The sequence below is a fragment of the Littorina saxatilis genome, linkage group LG2 (assembly GCF_037325665.1).
Source record: "Littorina saxatilis isolate snail1 linkage group LG2, US_GU_Lsax_2.0, whole genome shotgun sequence".
In the NCBI taxonomy this organism is placed as follows: Eukaryota; Metazoa; Mollusca; class Gastropoda; order Littorinimorpha; family Littorinidae; genus Littorina; species Littorina saxatilis.
The window spans coordinates 35,443,618-35,468,155 of record NC_090246.1 but is presented as its reverse complement, the minus strand read 5'-3'; the positions used below and the strand labels follow the sequence as shown (position 1 = coordinate 35,468,155).

The 24,538-nt window shown below is 37.3% G+C and overlaps 1 protein-coding gene and 1 long non-coding RNA gene across 4 annotated transcripts; one reads left to right on the top strand and one right to left on the bottom strand.

The window, feature by feature from the left end:
• Window positions 1-85: 85 nt before the first annotated feature.
• Window positions 86-24,089, top strand: LOC138958850 (IQ domain-containing protein E-like). Of its 3 annotated transcripts, XM_070330150.1 has the most exons (24): window positions 86-120; window positions 296-415; window positions 1,110-1,163; window positions 1,740-1,779; window positions 2,101-2,145; window positions 2,501-2,590; window positions 3,011-3,100; window positions 3,596-3,739; window positions 4,157-4,230; window positions 9,313-9,390; window positions 9,637-9,672; window positions 9,866-9,987; window positions 10,421-10,534; window positions 10,898-11,052; window positions 11,445-11,503; window positions 12,146-12,354; window positions 12,742-12,786; window positions 13,128-13,308; window positions 13,940-14,029; window positions 15,840-15,941; window positions 16,642-16,823; window positions 18,084-18,172; window positions 20,619-20,638; window positions 21,900-24,089. In XM_070330150.1, the coding sequence occupies exons 2-24, from the start codon at window positions 395-397 to the stop codon at window positions 21,996-21,998; spliced, it is 2,139 nt and encodes a 712-aa protein (XP_070186251.1). In that variant the 5' UTR covers window positions 86-120; window positions 296-394; the 3' UTR covers window positions 21,999-24,089. The 3 variants fall into 3 exon arrangements, with proteins under 3 accessions (XP_070186251.1, XP_070186253.1, XP_070186252.1); XM_070330152.1 differs by lacking the exon at window positions 13,940-14,029; XM_070330151.1 differs by lacking the exon at window positions 86-120 and having other exon boundaries at window positions 127-415.
• LOC138958849 (uncharacterized) lies at window positions 6,315-8,616 on the bottom strand. The gene is made up of 3 exons (XR_011453529.1): window positions 8,435-8,616; window positions 6,857-6,993; window positions 6,315-6,476 (listed from the first exon to the last, which is right to left on the bottom strand). It is a non-coding gene; the product is annotated as an uncharacterized lncRNA (long non-coding RNA).
• Window positions 24,090-24,538: the final 449 nt, after the last annotated feature.

Below are 24,538 nucleotides of genomic sequence, written 5' to 3'. Positions count from 1 at the left end.
ATGTAAACTTAATCACGAAAAAACCCTTCATGTTTCATCTCTCAAGCTGTAGACATTATGTAAACAGTTTTTTTGGAGAGTAGTTGTTTATACATGGTTGCGAAGTCCCAGACCATGCAGGTGCTTGTCGGCGTAAATACCGCCCAATACAATACAATGGTCTTAATCTTGCTGTTGTGTAATGTTTTTCAAAACAAATAGGACTCGATCGTAATGTGTAGCCAGGTTTCCAGTTCATGAATTGTGCGAATATTCTAGAAAGTCCTTGACGACAACGGACAATTGTGTTTTTCAGGTCTGGATGTGACACAGTGTAGCCGACCGGAAAGAGCATCAATGACACACACCGAGTGATCCACACTCCACTTCTTTTCACCTTAGAGGAGGGAAGGCTATGCCGAGAAAGATGCCGTCGGTAAGTTTAGCCATAAGTGTAGACTATATCTGAGTCTGTTAAACAGCATGTACCCTGCATGTGTATCTGTCTGTGATGTTAAACAATAACATTGTCATTCGGCTCATAAAAATGTTTAAATTCTGTGTCTCTGATTCAGATTGATACTGTCTTCTCATACGGTTGGTAATGAGTGCAAAAACATGCGACGTGTTTACTGTCTGTATCTAATTTTACTGAAAATGTTATGCTCTTAACAACAACAACAAAATGTTTTTGTGAGTTCAGTATTAGCATAAATCTAATAATAAACTTCCATGCATCTATTGTTAGTGCATGTCACTGTGTTACGTGCATGCTTGGTTGATTTGATTTATACGAATATGCTTTCTTGGCTACCTCAATTTTAGTTATTCTGTAAAGAAAAAAATATCCCTTTGTTTTCACAAATGTGCATATGTATATGTATGCTATCTAGGCATAGGCCTATATATATTTGATTATTTAAAAACAAACTACAGACCGGGATTTTAATTTCAAATTTTAAATGTCTTCATTCATCCTGGTGTCTTCTGCTAGACTTTGATTATCATGCAAATCTGCCTTTGGATATTGTGACCATGCATGCAGTGATACATTATTTATAATTTATTAATTTTATGTATTGCAGTTTGCACACTTTATTTATTAACTTATTTATTAATTCATTCTGCAGAAAGTGCAACCAGATGAGTATGACTCTGAGGACTTTGATGAGACAGAGACCATGGTGAGAACTTTAAATGGTTACATATCTCATACATTTTAACTAATTTAAGAATAAGACTCTCTGATTTAGGACTTTCCCAATGTCAAGGCCTCTGGGTTTTTTTGGCGTTTCTGTTCATAATGTTAGTAACTTTACCTCTGGTTAAAGTCCCCCACCCAGCCCCTTTCAAGACCTGAAGGTCTTTAAAAGGATTTGATTCCACTGTATGTAAATGATTTTTGTCTTCTAAACCAAGAGCCTGATCAATATGCTGATTACTGGGCTGTTTTTCAAATTTCATATGGCACTGTTAGCTATAGTATTCAGCATGGGATAATATATCATAATTGTAAAACAAAGTCAACATTTCTGTAATGAAGAGAATTCAGAACCTATTCAAAGGGTTGCAGAAGTTTTCAGGGAAGTAAAGGCTTATTGGTTAGGCTTCGACCACATAGAAATAAGTAGAAATATGCTTTGGTTTTGTGTTTCTTCTCTTCTTTTTGTTTTGTTCCTTTCTTACCTCCCATTATTGCTTACCAGTTAAAGCAAGTGTATTCTTTGTGAGTGTGATTTAACAACTAAATCTTTTTACAGATATCAAGAAACAAAACAGTTCGTGCAAAGTCTGCATTGGGTAAGTTTGCTTGTTCACTAGTCAACCCTTTTTATAATGTACTAAGCAAAATTAGAGCTTGAAATATCATTACCATTCAAGGCTGGGGTTTAAATCCTGTTTGTTTTAAACCCTTGACTTAGTTGTAGTGTTAATTTAAGGTCAATGGAACTTTACTGCAGCATTAAAAGTTGGTGCGCCTTGCAAGTACAACATGCAGAAGTAGTTTGGCATGAGAAAAACAAGATTTATAGGCAGACAGTATTACTGAAATTACAGTACAAACTTTTAAACGCTTTGTATCATTAACATTTTTCATATGTTTTTCTTCATATTTTACAGGATTCTCCACAAAAAAGAACAGCAAGAAAACGAAAAAACGACCAGGTTTGTATATATATTAAGAAAGATAGACTGGGTAGATGGATGCTTGTATACTCTTTATGTTGGTGTGCGTGTGACTGTGGAATAATTGCTAATATATGTCAGAGTTTTCAGCTGCTCTCTTTGGTTCAGTGTTTGAAATTTGTGTTGATAAGTATTTAAACATGTAAGGTAAGCAAACTGAACTTTACTTAGCAAAAGTTGATGCATTTGAACACTGTTAAAATTATTTAAAAAAAAGCTGAAACCTCTAAGTTAAAAATATGACTTACATCTTATTATTTCAGCAAAGCAAATTGCTATTTGTATCGAGACAACCAACAACTACCATTTTAACTTTTTGTTGCTTTGTTTTTAGTGACACCCGGGAGAGCTCGTGCTCAGAGTGCACAAGGCTTTCGTTCTGGGAAAGATCTGTGGATGAATGCAATCAAGAAAAAACAGACATGTGAGTGTTATTTTTTATTTTGTTATTTTTTTTTTTTTATTCCCTTTTTGTCAAGCCTGAGGTTGTAGTAATGTGCTTGGCACAATTTGTTGTTGTTGTTAATAGGGTAATGGGTAACTTATAGCTCGCAAATAATGTTTGTCATCAGTTAATTTCAATACAGTATGTCAAGAAAGATACATCTGGCAAGCAAGCTCCATCTAGTTTTCTTGTTGTTTGCATGCTTTATTAAGTTCTGAAAGTCTGAATGGTTTATTTGAAGTTAATATTGTGCAGCATACAAGATTTTAACTTTAGGGACAATTATATATATGAACACACAGTTTGTGATAAATTGTGCTTTCTTTTTAGGTGTGCCAGCATTTGTGCACATTCTTTTTTATGAGCATGTTTTACAAAGTAACATTATTCATATTTCAGTGATGCATGCAAATGGCAGACATGGTGAAAGTCCAAGACACAAGACACCCATTGACTTTTGGGTGGAGACATTGCGCAAAACTGGAACAGGTAAACTTTACATCATTTCTTTTTGTGATATATGTTACATATTTTTATGATACATTTGCCTAATGTAGGTTTTAACAAAAATTGTAAGCAGAAGGCATTTTAACAGTTGAATAGTAGACACTTGACAGCAATCTTTTTTGTTTACTGGTTGTTTTTTGCGGAGGATGCTTCATTATTTGTCTTTTGACTCTACAGTGTCAAGTGATTTTTACCTGTTGCTAGTCAGTAAATACAAATCCAATGTATGACCCAGTAAGTGAAGTTATGATGTAACACCTCTTTGAGAAAGGAAACAAACAACGCAATCAGCCCATGAAGACAAGGATATGAAACAAAAATGAATTATTAGATTTAGTAATTTCTAACAACCACTAAATTACTGACTTCTTTTAAGTAGAGCACAAAAAATGCTGCCTACTGAGTATATATATATTTGTGTTTTTTTGTATGGTGTCTACAAGTTAACACTGACAGAAAAAATGAATTTGTTAACAGGTATCAGCACTGAAAGCTCAAGGATGAATACTTTCTCTGGTCTGAAGAACGGGAACGAGAAGTTCTACCCTTATCTCAGCACATCTCATTATATGCGAACAGCTATGGGAACGGAGAAGCAAGGCAGATATGATGACCCAACAGGTAAGTCCTTTATTCATAATGTGATGTCAGATTTAACCAGAGAAGACACATATATATAATTAAAACTTAAGGGGTAGGTTTATAATTTCTAATCTGTGGTTTGAATTAAATGAACACATCAGTACCAGTAAAACTGAGATGGATTAGAGATGAGTGTCAACGTTTTTGCAGTTTGTAGGTAACTTGATAAATAATTGTTTTTTGAAATTGTTTCTGTTAGTGTCAGTAAATGTATACTCTACAAAGAACAGCTGATACTTGTGTTCAAACCATATGCGAGTTGTCTTGTTTGGACCCTAGAAATTCACTTTGTTTGCATAAATGGTGAGTGTTGGGGAGGGGGGTGTGTGGTGGTGCATTCTTGATAGTATGCATTTCAAAGTTGCTGACTTTACATTTACATTTGTATGGTTACAGTGAAACCTTCCCCTGGCCGACCAGCATACAAAACACCAGAGGAATATTACGATGAAGTGCTGGAACTTCGCAAGGTTAATAATATCTGTCTTCTATTTTTGATCGTAATTGATAAGTTTCAGTTTACAGTGCTAGTAGTGCATGTAGTACAATTTAATTCTTGTGATTTTGCGGATCTCATTACCAACGAAGTAGATGACTAGAGGTTTCTGTACAATGAATGTGCAAGGTACTAATAACTATTAACAGAGAGGAAACAAGCTCACTTTGATTTGTAATGTTTTCAGTAATAGCAGCTCTCAAGCTGTTCCTGTGACATAGAGGGTATAGTGCTGGTATAACTGAGATCATAGACCTATATTAGATAGATAGGAAACTCCTTCACTGAGCCTGCGAGGATGGTCGCTTACCGCAGGAAAAGGTAACTGCGTATGCCACGAACTGTCCGCGGCGGTCCGCGGTAGTGTAATACCGTCCCTTGCAGAGCTCTTCTCTGCCGGAGATACAACTTAACCGATTCTGTTCGGCTTCCTGTTTACATTTTAGCGCTTGTTGTGGGATAAAAGATGTCGACAAAAGAGGATTTTCTGAAGTGGGACGACTTGCCACTGGAGTACATTTTTGGAGAATTTACGGAGGATGATGTGAAAGCGGTTCCGAACCTGAAAGTGACGAAATCGCAAGCGAAACGGTTCTTCCGTCTCCTGCAAGTGCATAGTTCGTCTGCTAAGAATTTCAAGTGTCCCGATTGCACCAACACTTAATATAGTTATGCCTCTATCAGAGGTTTCAGAAGACATACATCACCAAGAAGCACAACAAGCCACATTTGAAAGGTAAGATTCCATATATATATATCTGCGCGTGTGCGTGTGTGTTTCATAATTATCATCATAATAATATAGTCTAACTGAAACACTGACCTACCAATAAAAATGTAATTTATTATAGTATTACATGGAATACCAACATACCAATCACAGTAAAACCGTGTTATCAGTGGACCTTGAAGCCCAACATATTAATGCATCTCCTGAAAGCAGTGAAGTAGGAATTTGTGAATGGGGATTTCTGTTATAGTAGACATCTGTTTGGGAACCTGCATACTTACAAAACATGTTCATTTGAGTTTTTACATGATGAGCAGTAAACATGAATTGTGCTGTGTATCCTGATGTTGAAATTTACCTGACTGCATTCATTAAGTTGTATGTTATCATTCTCTGTTTCAGCCAGTGAGCATTGAATTGACAACGGTGACGCCCAGTCTGATGCAGTTGCAGTTTTAGACGGACTGGTTGAGGGAGACTGCTGTGACGCTGAGAGGAACACCCGCCTAAGCAATGCAACCTTCAGAGACCTGCTCATCAATGCTATTAAAAGGATTGAAGAGGATGCCTATATTAATATCTTCAGAGAAATCATCTCTTACTGCCATAGCGCCAAGTATCGTCTCAAGAGATGGCAATGTGGATGAGATGATGAAACATTTAAGACTTTATAAGCTTCACTCATGCGTCAATAATAAAGATGCAGGGTGCACAGATGTAAACAAGGTACCATGAACTTATGAATGATATTCCTTAGGTTCAGGACTGAAGGTATTCATGTTCAGTCACTTTATGCAGCATGTGCATCTGGTAGACATAGCTTGAATTAGTATTCAGATAGCTAGCATGTTTTGGACATATTTGGCAGTCCATACTGATCTCTTTCCTCAGTACTTTCAGTGTATGGGTACAGGTGAACTGATGTGTCGAGTGCAAGCATTTATATTTGGGAACTGAACTGGTTATGTTGTCCTGTCAAACTCTGTGAAAAATCCAGAAGCAGAATAATGGTTTTCTTTTCCATTGTCATGTGCATTTTGTGGTACTGCAAATATTCTGATGCTTGTGTGAATTTTAAACTGTGCTCATATGCATAGTGACGTATACTTCATTCATTGTGACTGCATTCATCTGCCTGCTCTTTGGTTTTGTGTGTGTGAATAAATTAGTTTCCTGTCATACAGTGTTATCAAGTTTTGGTGTGAAGGTGATGATGTGTGCTTTCTTTTCTATCACCTCTCCCTATTTTAGTGGGTTTTTTTGTTTTGTTGCATACACAATAAATAAGAACAAAGCAAAGAATCAAAACATTTCTGAGTAATTTTTATTAAACACAACACCTGTCATCAGTTAAACTAAGTTAATCTTTAAAATCATCGGTTCCTGATGAATCGCGATCAACAGTTAGCTCCGCACACATCGGCCCAGGGCAGTCCTCAATCAGAAAATCACCCCACTCCCAAGGTTCTGCTGGAGCACCCTCGTCAAGCCTGACAAATAAAAAGAAAATATAGTCATTTAATCTAACTTGATATTTCCAACAGCAAGTACATAAGTAGCCTTGGAAATGTGTTTATAGAAAGACTAGTAGGTCCTTTCAAGGCAAAAACTGAAAAAGGCTCTGCCTTGTGAACATTTATTTGGCCCTGTTGTCATTGTGTTATGTTATTATACATGTATGGCTTTGCTTTTAACTCTGTCTCACAGTTGGGAACAGGAGAAATATGTAGTTAGTCCCTCCTTTTTGCATTTCCCTTCACAAATCATAAATCCAGGCTAGAGTACTTGACATACCTAAATTCGGTCATCCCTTCTACATTCAAAACTGCTGACAATATAGTGTATTATTTTAATTATGAAAAATACTTACTGGATCTGAGTACAAAACTGCAACAACTTGTCTTCCTCAGTCTTCATATTCTTTTCTTCAGCATTCTTTCTGCATGCTGCACCCTGTTTGGATCTCGATCCTTTCCGAGGCATTCCAACACGTTTCCTCCGCCCCATCTGGAAGATCATTAAAATAATGACAACATAAATAAACATATTACAAATGCCCCTACATAAATAACCAATTAAATGTGTTTCTGATTCCTTGTTGCAACACTCTTTGCAAACAATAATTATTATTATAAGCATAAAATTAACAGCTCACCACTAACAAAATCAAAAAAAAAATATATACGCTTTGACTTTAAGGTAAGGCCTAAAAAAAAAATAGGTGTGGTTACGGTAACCCGACCTACCCTATTTTTTGGGGCCGACCCTATAACTTTTTATTACATTTGTCAAAAAAATACACACAAAAAACAAGTAAACGAGTGCAGAAAACGCAATGAAAGCGAAAGCGCCCGAGTCGCACACTTATTTCCCTGTCAAGTAGGTTTAATTTGTACACATTAGAAAAAAAAGTTAAAAAAAAAAAAAAGTGATTGCCTACCTTCCTACCCTATTTTTTTTTACTATGTTACCGTAACCACACCTATTTTTTTTTTTGGCCTAACTGTAAATCTGTTAAATTATCATTATTATATGAAATTAAAGTCAGATAAGCAGCAGTACAGATATGACACATGTGCAGATGAATTGTACAGGAAAAACCCTTTCTTTTCATATATGACATGACATATTTTATTATTTATTTGACTCTTTGATTGTCGGTAGAGTCATGCAGCAATAGCTCTTAGACTAGGACTGAAACTCTGTTATCATCTGCAAATATGTCCAAATATCCCAACTTTAATGCAATGATTTAATTAAAGTAAGAAAAAGAAAGGAATAATGGATGCACCTTGCTTTCAAAAACATAATCAATAACACCATTACATTTTTTCTGAAATTTTCTGAATTTTTCTGTTGAAGATATTGATTGCAAAAGTTTTGGAAATTAGCAAAAAAAGACGCATTTTCGAGGCTTCCCTGCTGAAAACATTTTAATTCTGAGACTTGAGCAGACTTTTTAGTATACATCGTGGACTTCATGTTTACAAAGTTCGCCGCCATGCATTACTATCATAAACAAATTACAACACACACAGGGCAGCTTTAAAATCAAATGCTTCTTTTTATGTATTTTTCTTGACACAAAATGCAACTTTTGCACATCGGACTTTGAAACTTTTCGGCCCTGTTGAATAATTTCACGGGACACCGTTTTCAGTTTTACTTTCAACAATAACAACTAGCGTAAATCAGTTAAAATTTCAAAATTAGTTTTATTACTTACAAAGTTAGTGAATGCTTGCCCCTCTGCCGATCTTTAAAAAATCCACAATGAATGATTTCATCATGAAAATGGAACCATCGCGTGAAAACGCCATTTTTTCTCAAAGCCGTGACCGGCGGCGTAACAGACTGCCAACTTTGATGCTAACTTACGTCGGTTTTCATGAGTTGAATGACAAAAAGAAAACAAAAACTTGGACTCCTGATAAATATAAACACTCACCTTGAACAAGAGATGTCGAATTCCAAGTGAAAACGCAGTAAACAGAAATAAACTGGACGGTAAATTCCCATGCGCAAAGTCTGTGACCTCTGGCACTAGTCAGCTGACGCGTCTCGCGCATCGCGGTAAGCACGCATTTCGCGTGAGGCGGGGGAGTTTCCTATCCCTCTAATATAGGTCCCTGCTGAGATGGAACATAAAAAGGCAGGAAATATTTTCTGCATGATGTTACATGCTTAAAACTGGTTTCAATCTAGTTCTTTCAGCATTAGATATATCTTTTTCCGTATAAACCATTTTGTAAATCACCACAGATTTACCAAAACTTTTGCATAGGATAATAAGAGCATCCTTCCACTTGCTCTCCAAAAATCTACAAGCAGGATGCTTTTCTCTGCAGAGTGGGGATTTTTCGATGAATCAATTTTCTAATTGACACCTTTGTCAGTCTGCGAAGGAAGCATCAGACTATTGATTTTTTGTATATGTCTAAAACAGAAGGAAGCTCTTATCCCATGTAAAAGCTTGGGCAGATCCACAGGAGCTTGTATCCAATCGCCGGTCGAGCATTATTTACTCCTTATTCCATATATTTACTCCTTATTCCATACAGTCTCCTTACTACTACTATTTACTGATAAGTAGTAGTAGTAAGGGTAAGCATGCAGCAGTAAATAATAAGCATGCAGGAGTAAATAATTATCGACCGGTGGTTGGATACAAGCTCCTGTGGGCAGATCTTAAGAGGTGTTTTTCATAATGTTTTATGTTAGAAGGAAGGTATCTTTAGCTCGTAATGAATACTATCCACAAGCTCGATACTGGGTTTTTGTTTTTAAATCAAGTAAATTTGTTTTCATGTTTCTTCTTCTTCACAGCAAATATCAGCAATGAACCACGATTCTTCTACAATGAAGACCAAAATTAGGAGATTAGAGGAAGATAATTTGAAAAAGGTAAGTGCTAGAGTTTATACTTCAGTGTAAAATTGTGGTGCAAACAGATTTGAATGTAACATTCTGAAGAAAAAAGATAAACGCTTCAGGGTGTATCAAGCAGTTTTATAACAGATTGTTTGTAGATTAATACAATTTATGATCACAGTTTTTTTTAATAATATTTGAACAGAATGTGCTTTTGTGCAAAATGTACTGTTGTGTTTCACAGAATGTCACAGGTCTTTCCTTTCATTTCTGTTGCAGGAGAAAGAAATGGAAAGCTTACTCAACCCTGGAAAGGTAAGCTGGGCCTTTTCTGCAGTTAGTTGTGTGTGTATGTGTGTGTGTGTGTGTGTATGTGAGTGTGTGCGTGTTTGTGCATGTGCCAAGTTTTTGTGTCTGTGTGTGTGTATGCATGTTGTTATGTTGGATGATACTGTGCTTACAAGCATAAAATGTGTGTAGATGCTTTTAACTACTGTTACATGTACAGAGTGAAGAGATCCGGCGGACAATTGGTGACAGAAAGCCAGACTCAGGCGCCGTCATTCACAGTCTCAAGCAGAAGATTCTGAAGCTAGAGGTTCAGCTGCGAGACAGAGAGTCAGCATATAAGTAAGTTTTTTTTCATTTTTGTTCTGGCTTGTCAAGTAAACAAAACAAAAAGCTGTTTTGTGGTCCATGGAATGTTTATAAGGTGATGGCCATAACTTGAATATTTCTTTGCAAGAGGTCAAATTATTTATCAGTCATATTTGCAGTAATGGAATTTGTATGCCCTGCATGCTGTTGTGTGTGTGTGTGTCAGTGTGTGTGTGTGTGCGTGTGTGTGTGATGTACGTCTCTTATTTCCGGTGAACATTTGGACAGGCATTAAAACAATTTGAAATAGATAAGCCCTGTGTTTGTGTTTGTTTAATATTGCGAGCCTGTCATTGCTCCTGCTGATGTCACTGGATTCTTAATTTTTCCAGACTATAGATCCGAGTCTGTATATGTACAAGCAGCTGAGTGTATGTAACTCAAATATCTCTAATTCTTTTTGCAGCAAGCTACAGGCAGAATTGAAAGTGACCAAGGTGGAGGAGATGAAAGTCCAGATGGAAGCACTCTACCAAGAAATTGTCAGACTTCAAAACATCAAGTCAGCATCTTCAACAAAGTGAGTTGCATTGTTATAGTGTCTGCTTGGCTTTGAAGGGTCATTCTTCAACCATGAAATGTACAGAGCTTGCATGATGTACATCAGTGTGAGTAAATACAAAGATGAAAGTTGTAAAATGTAATAATGTTCAGTTGTGTCAAACAATTATCTTTTTTAAGGTACTCATTTAAATGGACAATGAAGTGTTCATTATTGTTTATTGTTATAAAGCTTTGAGCTGTATTGAGTGAGTTCATTTTGTATTGAACGGGACAGAGCATTCATTCCCGATATTAATGTCTTATTGTTTCTCAACTGTTTTGGATGTACAGAAACGACGCATCCTTTCACTGTCTCCTTTGTTCTTGCATCATTTTACAGGGTTGGCTCTGAAAATTCAGTGAGAGTGAAAGCGTTGAACGAGACTATTCTTCGTCTGAGTCGTTCCAATGAAGCACTACAGCAGGAAAACAGGAGTTTGAAAGAGGATTTGGAAAAGGCCATTGAAGGAAGCAATCTCAAACCTGACTTGGACAGTAAGTGGTGTGTTCGTGTGAGTGTGCGCGAATGCTGGCTAAAAAATCTGTGTCCTGGTGTAGACTAGCTGATGGTGTACGTTGCAGCAAGATTTCAAGAATGTTATTTAATGCATGTGCTTCGATCACATCTCGTAAGAGTGAGGAGAATCCTGTGTTGAGTTTATAATAATAATAATAATAATGAAAGCTTATATAGCGTGAACCACAGTAAACTATGCTCTCTGCGCTTTACATATTAACTATGAATACAAAAAAGCTTTTTGAATAAATTAACACAACTGATCTATACTACTAATGGTGCTTTTTAACCTGACTTTTACATATCCTTGTTTGTATGCAGATTTGTTTCTCTCTGCATGTTTTTCAAAATGTGCTGATGTCTTTTGCAGGAGACTATGACGACATGAACAGGCGAGAACTACTGATGACAATTTCCAATCTTGAAAAGGTGTTTACTATTTCTCTTTTGATTTGAGGGTGTTGCAATGTAAATCAGAGGCTTGAAAACAGGATTTTTTCCTCACCTCCAGGAAACTGTGAAATCAAGTTTTGTCAATGACACATGTTCATAATGTGATGCATTGATATTTCTTTATTTCCTAACAAGATAGACGTTTTGGGTATAACCTAGGTCCTTTAGCTGGTTCCTATTGAATCTACAACATGAATATTCAGAACGAGAGCGACACATCACATTTCTTCTTTGTTTGTGGGCTGAAACTCTCACGTTTTTTATGTGTATAACCGTTTTTACCCTGCTATTTAGGCAGCCATACACCGCTTACAGGGGTAAACACATTACATTAATAATGCATATGATGGTGTGCCTAGAGTGGGATGGATTGCGGTAGTGAGAGAGAGGGCTATATATGTGTGCACCTGCATGTTTGTGTACTATATTGTTCATTCATAAGTGTTTCCAATGACATGAACCCTTATCCTTCATTATGTTGGGCATCGAGAAATTCTATGTCCAGGATATGTCACTTTCAAAAGCGCATAATATAATTGCTTTATTATCTGTGTATAAAATCAGCCCAATTAGCAAATATACATGTTTTCATGTCATTTTATTTCTGTCTCCATGTAGCGGGTGAACAAAGGAGAACGATACGAGACAGACTCTACGGGTAGCCTTGACAAAGATGTCAGTCGCAGCAAACTGGTGCTTAAAGGGTCGTTGGAAGAGAGGCTGAGTCAACTGGACCACCGAGAGACGGAACTTTTGGATGAGGTTCAGCGTCTCAAGCTCACAATCAAGCGACTGCGTGAAGAACGCTCCAGCAGGAAGCTTGATGAGTATGTCTTTGTCTCCTTTAGTTTTGAATGTATTTGCTCCAAGGTTTAGTAGAATCGATTGTTTGGCATGTGCTTTGAATATCCGAGAAACCAAAAGGAGCAAGAAGTGGCAATGTAGATGATATATACCACGAAAAGTAAACTTTGGTGGAATTGTATGTGTGTCTTCCGGTCGGTCTGTCTTGTCTCTGTTGGTCAGTCTGTCTGAATTATAGTTGCCTATAGCTGTTTTTTGTTTGTTGATGCAGTCTTTGTTGGGGGGGGGGGGGGGGGAAGGAGGGGATGTGTTTGCAGCTTTATCTGAGAGATGTTCACAGTGTTGTAAGAGTTACTATATGCTTTTGTGGCTCAGCTACTTAGTTCACACTTTTACATTGTTTGTTGCAGAAGAGAGTCACTACCACCCACTCCTACACCCCGGCGTCGTGCAAGGTAAGTTGTGTCAAACCATAAAAAGGCATTTATGTACCTAATAAGATGATCTTTTTGAGTTTTGTTCTGTTCAGAAAGGCAAAGCATAGTTATCTTGAACATTGTATTATTTGTTTACCTGAACAGAGAAGATTCAGTCTGTACTTGTGTAATATTAGAAAGAGAGAGGTTGGGTGTTGGCATGTGTGTGTGTGTGTGGGTCCGTTGCCATTTTTGTATAATGTAAGATCTCCAATAATGTAAGATCTCTCAGAAACATAATTATTTATTGATATTGTGACCTTGCGTGCTTTTAAAGTGAAACATGATTTTTCTGACCCAAGTATTTTGATGTTTCACAGTCGAGATGTGGGCAGTGCTGGCAGTAGTCGTCGACCCTCTAGTGCCAGTCGACCCTACAGTGCCAGGCGGGATTCCATGATGTCCGAAGACCGTGCACAAAATGTGAACGAATTCAAACAAAGGCACGCAGCCACCAGCATTCAACGTCAGTGGAGGAATCGCAAACAGCAGCAGGAACAGGTAAGGCTTGTTTTATTGGTGTGTTTTTTTAATTTCGGAAAGTGTTGATCGTATACCTCTCTTTGTGTAACTATAGTAGTGCCTGTTGTATCAGTTAAGAGTTTAAGTTTTACACAGCTCTGTTCTTGTTTGTTTTGAACTGTATAAGCATGTTCCTCAGTTCCACCCCCCCCCCCCCCCCCCTCAACCCTCTACCTCTACTTTCTCATCCTCCCTAGTCTCATTAACCCCACTTATATGTTTTCTGTTTTGTTCCTACTTGGGTATTGTTTTCTTTCTGCTGCGCTGGTATCACTCTTAAGAAGTCTTTATTAAAAGTTTATATTGGTATTTTATGTATCAAAGATGTAAACATTGCTTGGATAAATAATGGAAGTATTAAGTGTATTATTTCACAGGTATCCTGTCTATATTTTCAAAGATGAATAAATAAATAAAACAACAATCACTTTCAGAACCAAGGCTTTGTCCATGCAGTTCTCTGCCACTTCAGTACATGAAGTAGTTTACATGTAATTTTCTTTTTTTGGCTCATTTTATGGGTGATGGGGACAGGAGGAAGTAGGGCAAAGGATATGCCCTTTTTTCCTTGCAGATGTATAATATAAAGAACAACCTCATGCTATCACAGGAAAAGCAAGTAGTGCAGTTTCGAGAAAACCATGCAGCCAGAACAATACAACGAACATGGAGAAACCAAGAGAAGGAGAAGAAATCCAGAGTATGTTGTGTGGTGGATGCAGTGCTTTTTTCACCCCTGGAGCTTGGTTGCTTTGTGTTTTGCGCCTGGTTCTGTTTCAGGGCACTTTTATATTACTGGGTGCAAAACTGATGCAAACTCACCTTTTGTGTGCAAGTGCACATGCATGTCTTGTGAGGAAATGTGAATTGGTTCTAGCAAATAACTAGAAGGTTAGGGAAATTGACAAACTGGAAAAGTGTTGGGAATGTTTGTTTGTGCCTGTATTGCAATCACAAAATGAGACAATACAATTGTATTGTATTCTATGTGTAGATGTTCAGCTAAGTCCATCAGAATCAGCAATTCATCCAACATGTCCCTTAGCAGATGGTATATTAAATTGTTCAGAATGTCATCTATTGACACATTAGGTACTACATTTACTTCAATGATAGAGTAATTCAACCCACTTTATTTGTCAAAGTGCAGATATTACGAGACTATGCAGTCCCCTGATTAAAAAAAAGAAAGATGAAGTAATACTAAAGGCCATTTGTAAAGACACAATACACAGATTTGATCAGACACAGACTCAGGTGGTCATTATATAATTCAGAAACTTATTTCCCTCTTCGTTCTGCATTGACCTCAAGTCAGTTTCTCCATACACCAGTGCCAAAATAACGAATGTGTAAACACACAAGAGTTAATGCTAGTGGTCTTGTAAAGGTAGATTACATGGGAAGCAGTACAGTGGAACTCCTTTTTGAAACACAGGGGGGTAGTTTAAAATTAGGGGGTCTTAAAACAGGGGGGGGGGGGGGGGCACTGTATTACATAGACTTAGCTCAACATTCTTTTAAAGAGGTCGCCCAATGTTCAAGGCCTCATACTGTTGTAAGATAATGGAACTTTAGCATGTGTCTGTTTGCTTTAGATATTGAACTATGTGTCTAAATCTTATGAACACACAAGAAACAAACTTATTGTCTTTGTTCACTTCTTGTTTGTGGTTATGGCGTCTGAGATTTTCACCATACTTTTATTGATAATTTGTGTGTGTGCTAGTGTTCACACCAAGTGTGTTTATTACTTTTTGTGCAATGCCCTGGAGCAAGAGCTATTATGTAGATGAGCTGAGTCATACACCCATGTATTAACTTTGCTTTGGCTCATTCCAAGTATCCTCCAATAAAGGATATAGACCAAGAGGAATAATAAACCTGTTCATGCAATATTATTGCAATGCTGTTACATTTTTATACAATTTATTTACTCAAAAGGAGCCATCATTATTGTGAATTTAAAATAGACTGTGAAGTTAGAAGATCTTCGCAAAGTCTAAACATTTAGCGTTTGCAGTGGGAGAATGAAGCATATTACATATATTTACAATTGTGTATAAGGCATATAATATTCTTGAAGGCTTTCTATTGCTTGTTTCCTTTCAGCGTGGACTATAGTCTCGGGAAGGATACAACCTTGGTTTCAAAAAGGGCGCAGTGGAATCCCCCCTTTTAAGACCCTTATTTATGGACACCAGCCCCCCCCCCCCCCCGCCCCCTTTTAAACGCAGTTTTCTCAGATGTTCTGTTGATAACCTCGAGTCTGTACATGAATCCAATTTGTTTCAAGATTTCCTGCCTTTGAAGACACGACTTTTTCAGTTTTGTGTGTGCATGATCTTAAAACAGGGATTCCACTATACAACACTATTTACGATACAGCTTGATACTAAAAGTGTGGTGGAAAATGGTGTTCTGATAATGTTGTTTATGAAAAAAAAGAGACAAGTCACAAAACAAAAATCTGATACAAAAAAATAAACAAAAACTTTTCTTGATTGTAGGATGAAAAGGTGCAACACTTCAGGGAGAACCGGGCAGCAAAGAAAATCCAGAACGAATGGATTGGTTACCAGCATCGCAAACATGATGGAGATGTGGATGATGTGAGTATTTATACACTTCCCTGATCTATAATCCGATTATTTGCAGTGTTAACAAACAAAGGAGGGATGATGTAGCGCTCGGGCAAACCCTGGCAGGCAGACGTTGACAGCTTAGGAGTCACGTTAGCGGTCTATTTGTTTTAGATTTTGTCATGACTTTCTTGACTGCATCCCTGTTGTTTGTATTGATCTTTTGTTTGCATTACGGTCATCATGCTTTCTTCATTAATCTACGTTAGCAGTCAGACAAGAACATGCATTAAGAGCTGACACTGTGCATGGTTTTTATGATGCTTATTGTAGAAGAGAGTTTTGCAGAAGAACAAAATCGTGTAAAAATCTTTGACAATCACATTGTAAGATGTTTAATGAAATACTCAAAACTATTCATGTCACATTGCTGAAATGGAGTGGGTGTACATTAAAACATGCTAAAGCAGAGCTTCTTAGTGTGAATTTGCTAGCGGTATTTGACTGTATTTTTAATCTTTGAAACAAGGTTCGTAAATGTGTAAAATAGTAACATTTGTGATAGTTAAAGGTGTAAATCTGTAAGAGTAGCATTATTCGTTGAGTCTTGCAGCTTATCCTTCAGCCTCCATCATTTGGCATTTTTCAAACTTTCATTTATGTCTCCTGCATTTATTTTTTATTTTTTTCTGCTGTTCTCAAACCATGTGTTTCTCTTGCTCTGTACCAGGCTGCGTACACAATACAGGCAGCGCTGAATGGTCACCGGTCAAGGAAGAAGCAGTTGCGTCACTTGGCTGACGATGATTCCTCCACTGCCACTGAAGATGATGATGACGTATTCCTTATTCAGTCTAGCCTCAAGGGTCACCATGCACGTGTAGAGCAGATGAAACGCCTGCGAAGTCAAAGGTTTGTCCAGTGATAGAATTTTGATATTTGTTGATTTGCAACAGCAGATAAAGACTGAAGGTTTTGCATGGAGCATATATAGAGACTACTCCTTTGTTTTGCTAGAATTTACATTCTACTATTTTTGGGGGGTACAAAAATGCTTGCCAAAATTGCTGGAAAAGGGACTTTCATATGGTGATTTAGTGCACAGCTTGACGTAAAACTTAAACCTGAATCTGCGTATGAGGTTTCTACTTGCTGTTCTGAGAAATTTGTGAAAACGTAGTAATTTTTTTAAATTTGTGTGTGTAATGAATTACCTCTTCCATGTGTGGGTTGGAAAAATTGTGTGTTTTTTCATTGATGTGCACATTTTTCAAAAGAGGATTAATCTAAAAGTTCAAGTGAAATAATGAATGTTATAAATGGTTCATTTATTACATTTAGTCAAGTTTTGACTAAATGTTTTAACGTAGGGGGGGAATCGAGACGAGGGTGTGGTGTATGTGTGTGCGTGTGTGTGTGTGTGTAGAGCGTTTCAGACTAAACTACTGGACCGATCTTTATGAAATTTGACATGAGAGTTCCTGGGAATGATATCCCCGGACGTTTTTTTCTTTTTTTCGATAAATGTCTTTGATGACGTTATATCCGGCTTTTTGTAAAAGTTGAGGCGGCACTGTCACACCCTCATTTTTGATTGAAATTTTGGCCAAGCAATCTTCGACGAAGGCCGGACTTCGGTATTGCATTTCAGTTTGGTGGCTTAAAAATTAATTAATGACTTTGGTCATTAAAAATCTGAAAATTGTAAAAAAAAAACATTTTTATAAAACGATTCAAATTTACGTTCATCTTATTCTTTATCATGTTCTGATTCCAAAAACATATAAATATGTTATATTTGGATTAAAAACAAGCTCTGAAAATTAAAAATATAAAAATTATGATCAAAATTAAATTTCCGAAATCGTTTCAAAAACTATTTCATCTTATTCCTTGTTGGTTCCTGATTCCAAAAACATATAGATATGATATGTTTGGATTAAAAACACGCTCAGAAAGTTAAAACGAAGAGAGGTACAGTAAAGCGTGCTATGAAGCACAGCGCAACCGCTCGTCACTTTCACTGCCTTTTGCACTAGCGGCGGACTACGTTCAGTTTCATTCTGTGAGTTCCATAGCTTGACTAAATGTAGTAATTTCGCCTTATTCGAATTGTTATACTTGCGTTAGTGTGAAATGGAAAGGTGACCACTTTGCATATTCTTTGATCAGATATGATTCCTATGAAGACGAAGATGAATACTATGATACCAAGTCTTCTGGACAATCTCGAAGATCCTCAGTACAACGACCATCTTCTGGTAAGTGGATTGTAATTAAAAAGGGGATATGTGTGTGTGTGTGTGTGGGGGGGGGGGTGGTGGTGGTATGCTGATGAGTACTTTTTTTTATATTTGTAAAGGGGAAGTCTGGAGGAGTGAACCTGACCAAAATATCTAACTAAGCCATGTTGTTTTGTGCAGAGATTAGTCATGTCATAAAGAAAGTTTGTGTAGTTGATAATTGTAAAGGATAATTGATGATGTTTGCATACCTGTCAAGCTCTTGTGGACTCTCACCATAAGATTTTGTTCACAAAACCATAAGTTTGCACCAAAAAGCATAAGACAAGGTGCAAAACTGCAGAAGTCGTTAGATTAATCACCACAAGAACTAAATACATGCACACATACACACACAAAAACAAGAAATCAGCCTTATTTTGCACATAATAAAAAAAACCTTTTCTCAACAATGAACTGCACTGTTTTATGTAATTTTGAAATGCAAAGCATGTTTAAATGTAAATTGTACCGAGAATCACCTAAATTGTACAAAGACGGCACACGTCCAACCAGACACACATTTACGCCCCTCACAAAAATGTTACCAGAATGTACAAAAACACCACATGATAGTAAAGGCACAAGACAAGTGTGTTTTAACAACATGCATTCATTGAGCACAGTGATTCAATCATGAATGGAAACCCCCACCACATTCAATGTGCAAAAGAGAACATTTTAGCCAAACAGAATATGTAAAACACACAAGTTACAAGCCAGAAACTCATGTGTGTCTCAACAATCAAGGACAAATACCAGATCAACAAAAATATGACATGTAAATGCTTTAGTTTGAGGTCGCGCATGTTCTAAAAACAAGTCGTATATGATTATGATCGGTTGTGACAAACATCGCTCTCTACCTCTTCGAAATTGCATCACAACGCACTTATTTTTGACTCACATGCGAAGCAAAAGTGAGTCTATGTACTCACCCGAGTCGTCCGTCCGTCCGTCCGGCCGTCCGGCCGTCCGGAAAACTTTAACGTTGGATATTTCTTGGACACTATTCAGTCTATCAGTACCAAATTTGGCAAGATGGTGTATGATGACAAGGCCCCAAAAAACATACATAGCATCTTGACCTTGCTTCAAGGTCAAGGTCGCAGGGGCCATAAATGTTGCCAAAAAACCAGCTATTTTTCACATTTTTCCCATTTTCTCTGAAGTTTTTGAGATTCAATACCTCACCTATATATGATATATAGGGCAAAGTAAGCCCCATCTTTTGATACCAGTTTGGTTTACCTTGCTTCAAGGTCAAGGTCACAGGAGCTCTTCAAAGTTGGATTGTATACATATTTTGAAGTGACCTTGACCCTGAACTATGGAAGATAACTGTTTCAAACTTAAAAATTATGTGGGGCACATGTTATGCTTTCATCATGAGACACATTTGGTCACATATGATCAAGGTCAAGGTCACTTTGACCCTTATGAAATGTGACCAAAATAAGGTAGTGAACCACTAAAAGTGACCATATCTCATGGTAGAAAGAGCCAATAAGCACCATTGTACTTCCTATGTCTTGAATTAACAGCTTTGTGTTGCATGACCTTGGATGACCTTGACCTTGGGTCAAGGTCACATGTATTTTGGTAGGAAAAATGTGTAAAGCAGTTCTTAGTGTATGATGTCATTGCTATGTAAAGATCAAGGTCAAGCATGTGAGTCGTATGGGCTTTGCCCTTCTTGTTATTTATATGGCTTCACACTTGAATTGGTACAACATGAGAAAATACTGTGTAGATACTAGAACAACAAAAATATGACATGTAAATGCTTAAGTTTGAGGTCGCGCGTGTTCTAAAAACAAGTCCGACATGATTGGATGTGACAGAAATCCGGCTCCTTTCGATCGCGAGCTCTTCCAAAATGCATCACAACTCCCTTAGTTTCATTTCTATGGCTTAAAACTTCACACAACGTGAGAAAATACCTTGAAGATACCGACAACAACAACAATAGTACATGTAACTGCTTTAATTTGAGGTCGCGTGTGGTCAAGCGTGGTCGCACAGTACTCGGTCAGATCGCGCTGACGGTGTGCACATGCGCGTTGCCTTGTACTTCCGCCGGATCAGTTACTGTGAGATTTTGTAGCTGTTACTTTGTTCTCGGACGAACCTTTGCGATCTTTTTTTTATTTGACCAAATTGTTTTGTAAAAACCGTAAGATCTTTGGCATACGCCGTAAAACTTGAAAAACATCAAAATTCCGTAAGAATTACGCAAAAAACGTAAGACTTGACAGGTATGTGTTTGTAAGGTGCATTCATCCTTTTATAAAGGTCATAATAAGGCAATTGTTTGAGCATATCTGAGAACCAGTTTGCCTGCTCACAAAAAGAATGATGAAGATTTGATGCTATTGCGTCTTGCATGTTAGAGATATTTACTGTGAATATGTGTTTGTTTCAGGAAAAGGGCAAAGACGAAAGGTGAGTTTGTTGATAATGTTTTCATATTTACACAATCATATGTACCTTTTTATATTGTGTGTGTAAGTAATTGTCAAACAGTTAAGTTTTTGTATAATGGAACTTAGTAATCTTTTCTGATGTGAATATCCACATTTTATTTAATGTTTTGAAGGTATATGCTGCCTGTTTGCAACATCTTGAAGTCCTTTTTTGTTCGAGAGATTGTAATGATGGTTATAGTTGATTTCCTTGAACTTTCAGAATAGATTAACTTTATTCCTGAGTACGCTAGTACTAGGGCTCAGCAGACTTTAATTGTGTGTCTGTCTGTCTTTCTCCACTTAACAGCTTATTGCTGGGAAACTACTGGGCGCAGTTCGTTCAAAAGTTGATACACTAACTTGATAATAGGTCCGATTGATCGTATTAAAACTTCATAATGTTACCTGGGACCTAAATGCGAAATAAACCACAAAAACGACTTGGCCGTAGGAGGAGTTCACACCGGCGGGGCAACACGCAGCCATTGACCTGATAGAACAGCCGAACGCGTCACACAAAAATACGTCATCATACTCATGACAAAGTTACACGCAAAGCGAAAGAGACTTTGACGTCATTTACTTTTGTTCAGAATTTTCCGTTTGTTCCTAGCTTGTCAGTGAAGACCTGACGTGAGTAAGCTTACCCAAAACGTCTTTGTCATTGCAGCTGTGAAATAATCAGTCTTGTGTCTCGGTCGTGTAGGTACAGAGTTTGCTTCTGCAATCATTGTGTTCGTGTTGATGACGACTTCATAAGACAAAATAATAAGCGAATCTATCGCAAGGAAGACGTTTATGTACAAATCACCGAACCCAACCCATTTTTTGTGTGCATTTTTCTGAAGAATAAACTGCATGTGGTTAATTTCGTCCGTTTAATGCTTGTCAAAACGAGCCATAAGGCTTTAGAATAAAAGATTTCACGCATTGCTTGGCCATCTGATCACAGATGAGGTCGCAGTTTGTAGGTTGAATCTATGAATCGGCCAGAGATAGATCTGCATTTCTGGTCAGAAACCAACATTCACACCACAGACATTCCAAACATTTATATTTATTGAGCGAGCCAGTCTGAAGAGTACTCGGGTCCAGCGCGAGCGTTTTTTATTGTACAGCTAGTACATCATACTGCAATTTGATGATGAAATGCAATATTGCACAGAACACTTTCTTGAAGGTATGTGTTGTCTTAGAAAAACAAGTAATCTAAATCCATGTTTTGTTTCATGTTTCAGGCTTCAACACCCTCTGTGCACAGATTCAAACCCAAGTATGGCAGTGGTTTAATTGGAGAAACAAATGGCGATGACGATGATGAAGACATCATGTTCTAATATGTTCTTCTTTGAGTTTTCTTTCTTTCTTAGTAAACAGAATCTATTCTTTGCATTTTCAGTACTTTTATCGGCAAGCATTTTATAGATCTATGTATTTTTATGAAATTCTCTAACTTTATGACAATGCATTTTTAATGCAATTGCATAATAAGAAGCATTTGGCTGAGCTGAGCTTTTACCTGGTGCCAAGGCAAGGTACTTATGAATTTAGTACACCAGGGAGACCCAGCAGCTAGTTTGTTTTGTTATTTAAGACCTATATAATCATTAACAAAATATTTGACTGTTATTATTCTATTCATTCCATTCCATCTTTTTGGGGGTCCAAATTGAATTTTTACATAAATGGGAACATTTAGGGAAGACAAGCAAGCATTTAAAAAATTGAGGTTGTGAAGGGAGATAAAGCAGACATATATATGCTGCCTATTTGTTTATTGCTAAAATATTTGATCATCTGTACATACTGTTGAATTGCCATTCGCCTCACTGTTATTCCATTGAAATCAAAATAACTTACATTTACTATGGGTTAACAGTGCAGTTTTGATGTGAAATTGGTGTAAATAGTTGAATTCTGATAACTTCTTTCCATGTTCAAAAAACAAGAAATTTGGATTCTGAATTTTGGAACGTTGGCAGTCTCTTTGTTTTTGGATTTATTCTTTCCATGTTGTTTTCTTTAATTTTCTTTGATTATTATTTTTTTTAAATCTTGTTTTTGTATTTGTTGATTTTTTTTAAATTTCTAAATATTTGTCTTATTTTACTGCTTTCGTTTTGTTGACTCACATGCGAAGCAAAAGTGAGTCTATGTACTCACCCGAGTCGTCCGTCCGTCCGTCCGGAAAACTTTAACGTTGGATATTTCTTGGACACTATTCAGTCTATCAGTACCAAATTTGGCAAGATGGTGTATGATGACAAGGCCCCAAAAAACATACATAGCATCTTGACCTTGCTTCAAGGTCAAGGTCGCAGGGGCCATAAATGTTGCCTAAAAAACAGCTATTTTTCATATTTTTCCCATTTTCTCTGAAGTTTTTGAGATTCAATACCTCACCTATATATGATATATAGGGCAAAGTAAGCCCCATCTTTTGATACCAGTTTGGTTTACCTTGCTTCAAGGTCAAGGTCACAGGAGCTCTTCAAAGTTGGATTGTATACATATTTTGAAGTGACCTTGACCCTGAACTATGGAAGATAACTGTTTCAAACTTAAAAATTATGTGGGGCACATGTTATGCTTTCATCATGAGACACATTCGGTCACATATGATCAAGGTCAAGGTCACTTTTACCCTTATGAAATGTGACCAAAATAAGGTAGTGAACCACTAAAAGTGACCATATCTCATGGTAGAAAGAGCCAATAAGCACCATTGTACTTCCTATGTCTTGAATTAACAGCTTTGTGTTGCATGACCTTGGATGACCTGGTCAAGGTCACATGTATTTTGGTAGGAAAAATGTGTAAAGCATGTGAGTCGTATGGGCTTTGCCCTTCTTGTTTTTTTACAATGTTTTCATTCCACCCCATGGTAGGGTTGCTGGAGCCTATTTGGAAATGTTTTCTTTTCTGTAAGTAAATAGTCTTATGCAGATGAAGTAACTATTCAAAATAAGGTCTGCACGGTGTAGTAATCTGGATGACCTGATACTGTTTTTCTCATTTTTGTAGATTACGTCTATTGATGCCTTACTCATTATTGTATACAAACTCTAAAAGCCAGTATTCTTCTGTCTTGTCGAATTTTGAGAAAGAGGCAAAATCACTTATGTTAAATGCAGTATTTTCACTTTAACTTTTTGTGTAGTTTGGAAGTGTTGCTCACAACGCAAAGGAAATTCATTAAAAAAAATTGATACCAGGGAAATGAAGTGATTTAAATATACTCCAATGTGACAAGTGACTATGAGACCCCGTGATGGATCTTAATTGCATTTGTTTTGATATGAATTTTGAGATAATGAAACTGCCATCTGGAAGTCCTCTCTGTTACAGATTATATTCTTTGTGTGGTTGCTGTTTCTGTTGCTACTTGTTTTGTCAAGGTCAGTTAACTTTCTTTTTTGAATCTTCTCATTAAATTACATATTCCTACTCCGAATCACATGTAGCATTGACACAATCGGAGATGCTAGGTTCTGAAAAGGCTAACCGTCTAAGGGAAGCAACCCCAACCACAAAAAGTGTAAACGTAGCCATGGTAATGACCATACACCCGGGGAGTTACCTCCCATCGTGCATGCCATGTCACTACTGCTACTGAACACGTGGCTCATATCATTCGACCTTACAGCTTTCGAGGGAGCAGGTTGTTGATTTTTGGGCTCCCCTGTGGCTGCGCTGTTTGGTGTTGTTTTGACACCCACCGGCCACGTTACCGTCTATCTTGCCTCCTGCTTCGTAGTTGGTGAGCTCTTTCCATTTTGGTCATTATTTTGACAGGAAATTTGTTGTAGTTGCTGATTTTCGTCCGTGTTTGGACCTGTGATATTTCAGTGACTACTGTTGGCCGCCATTTTTGTTG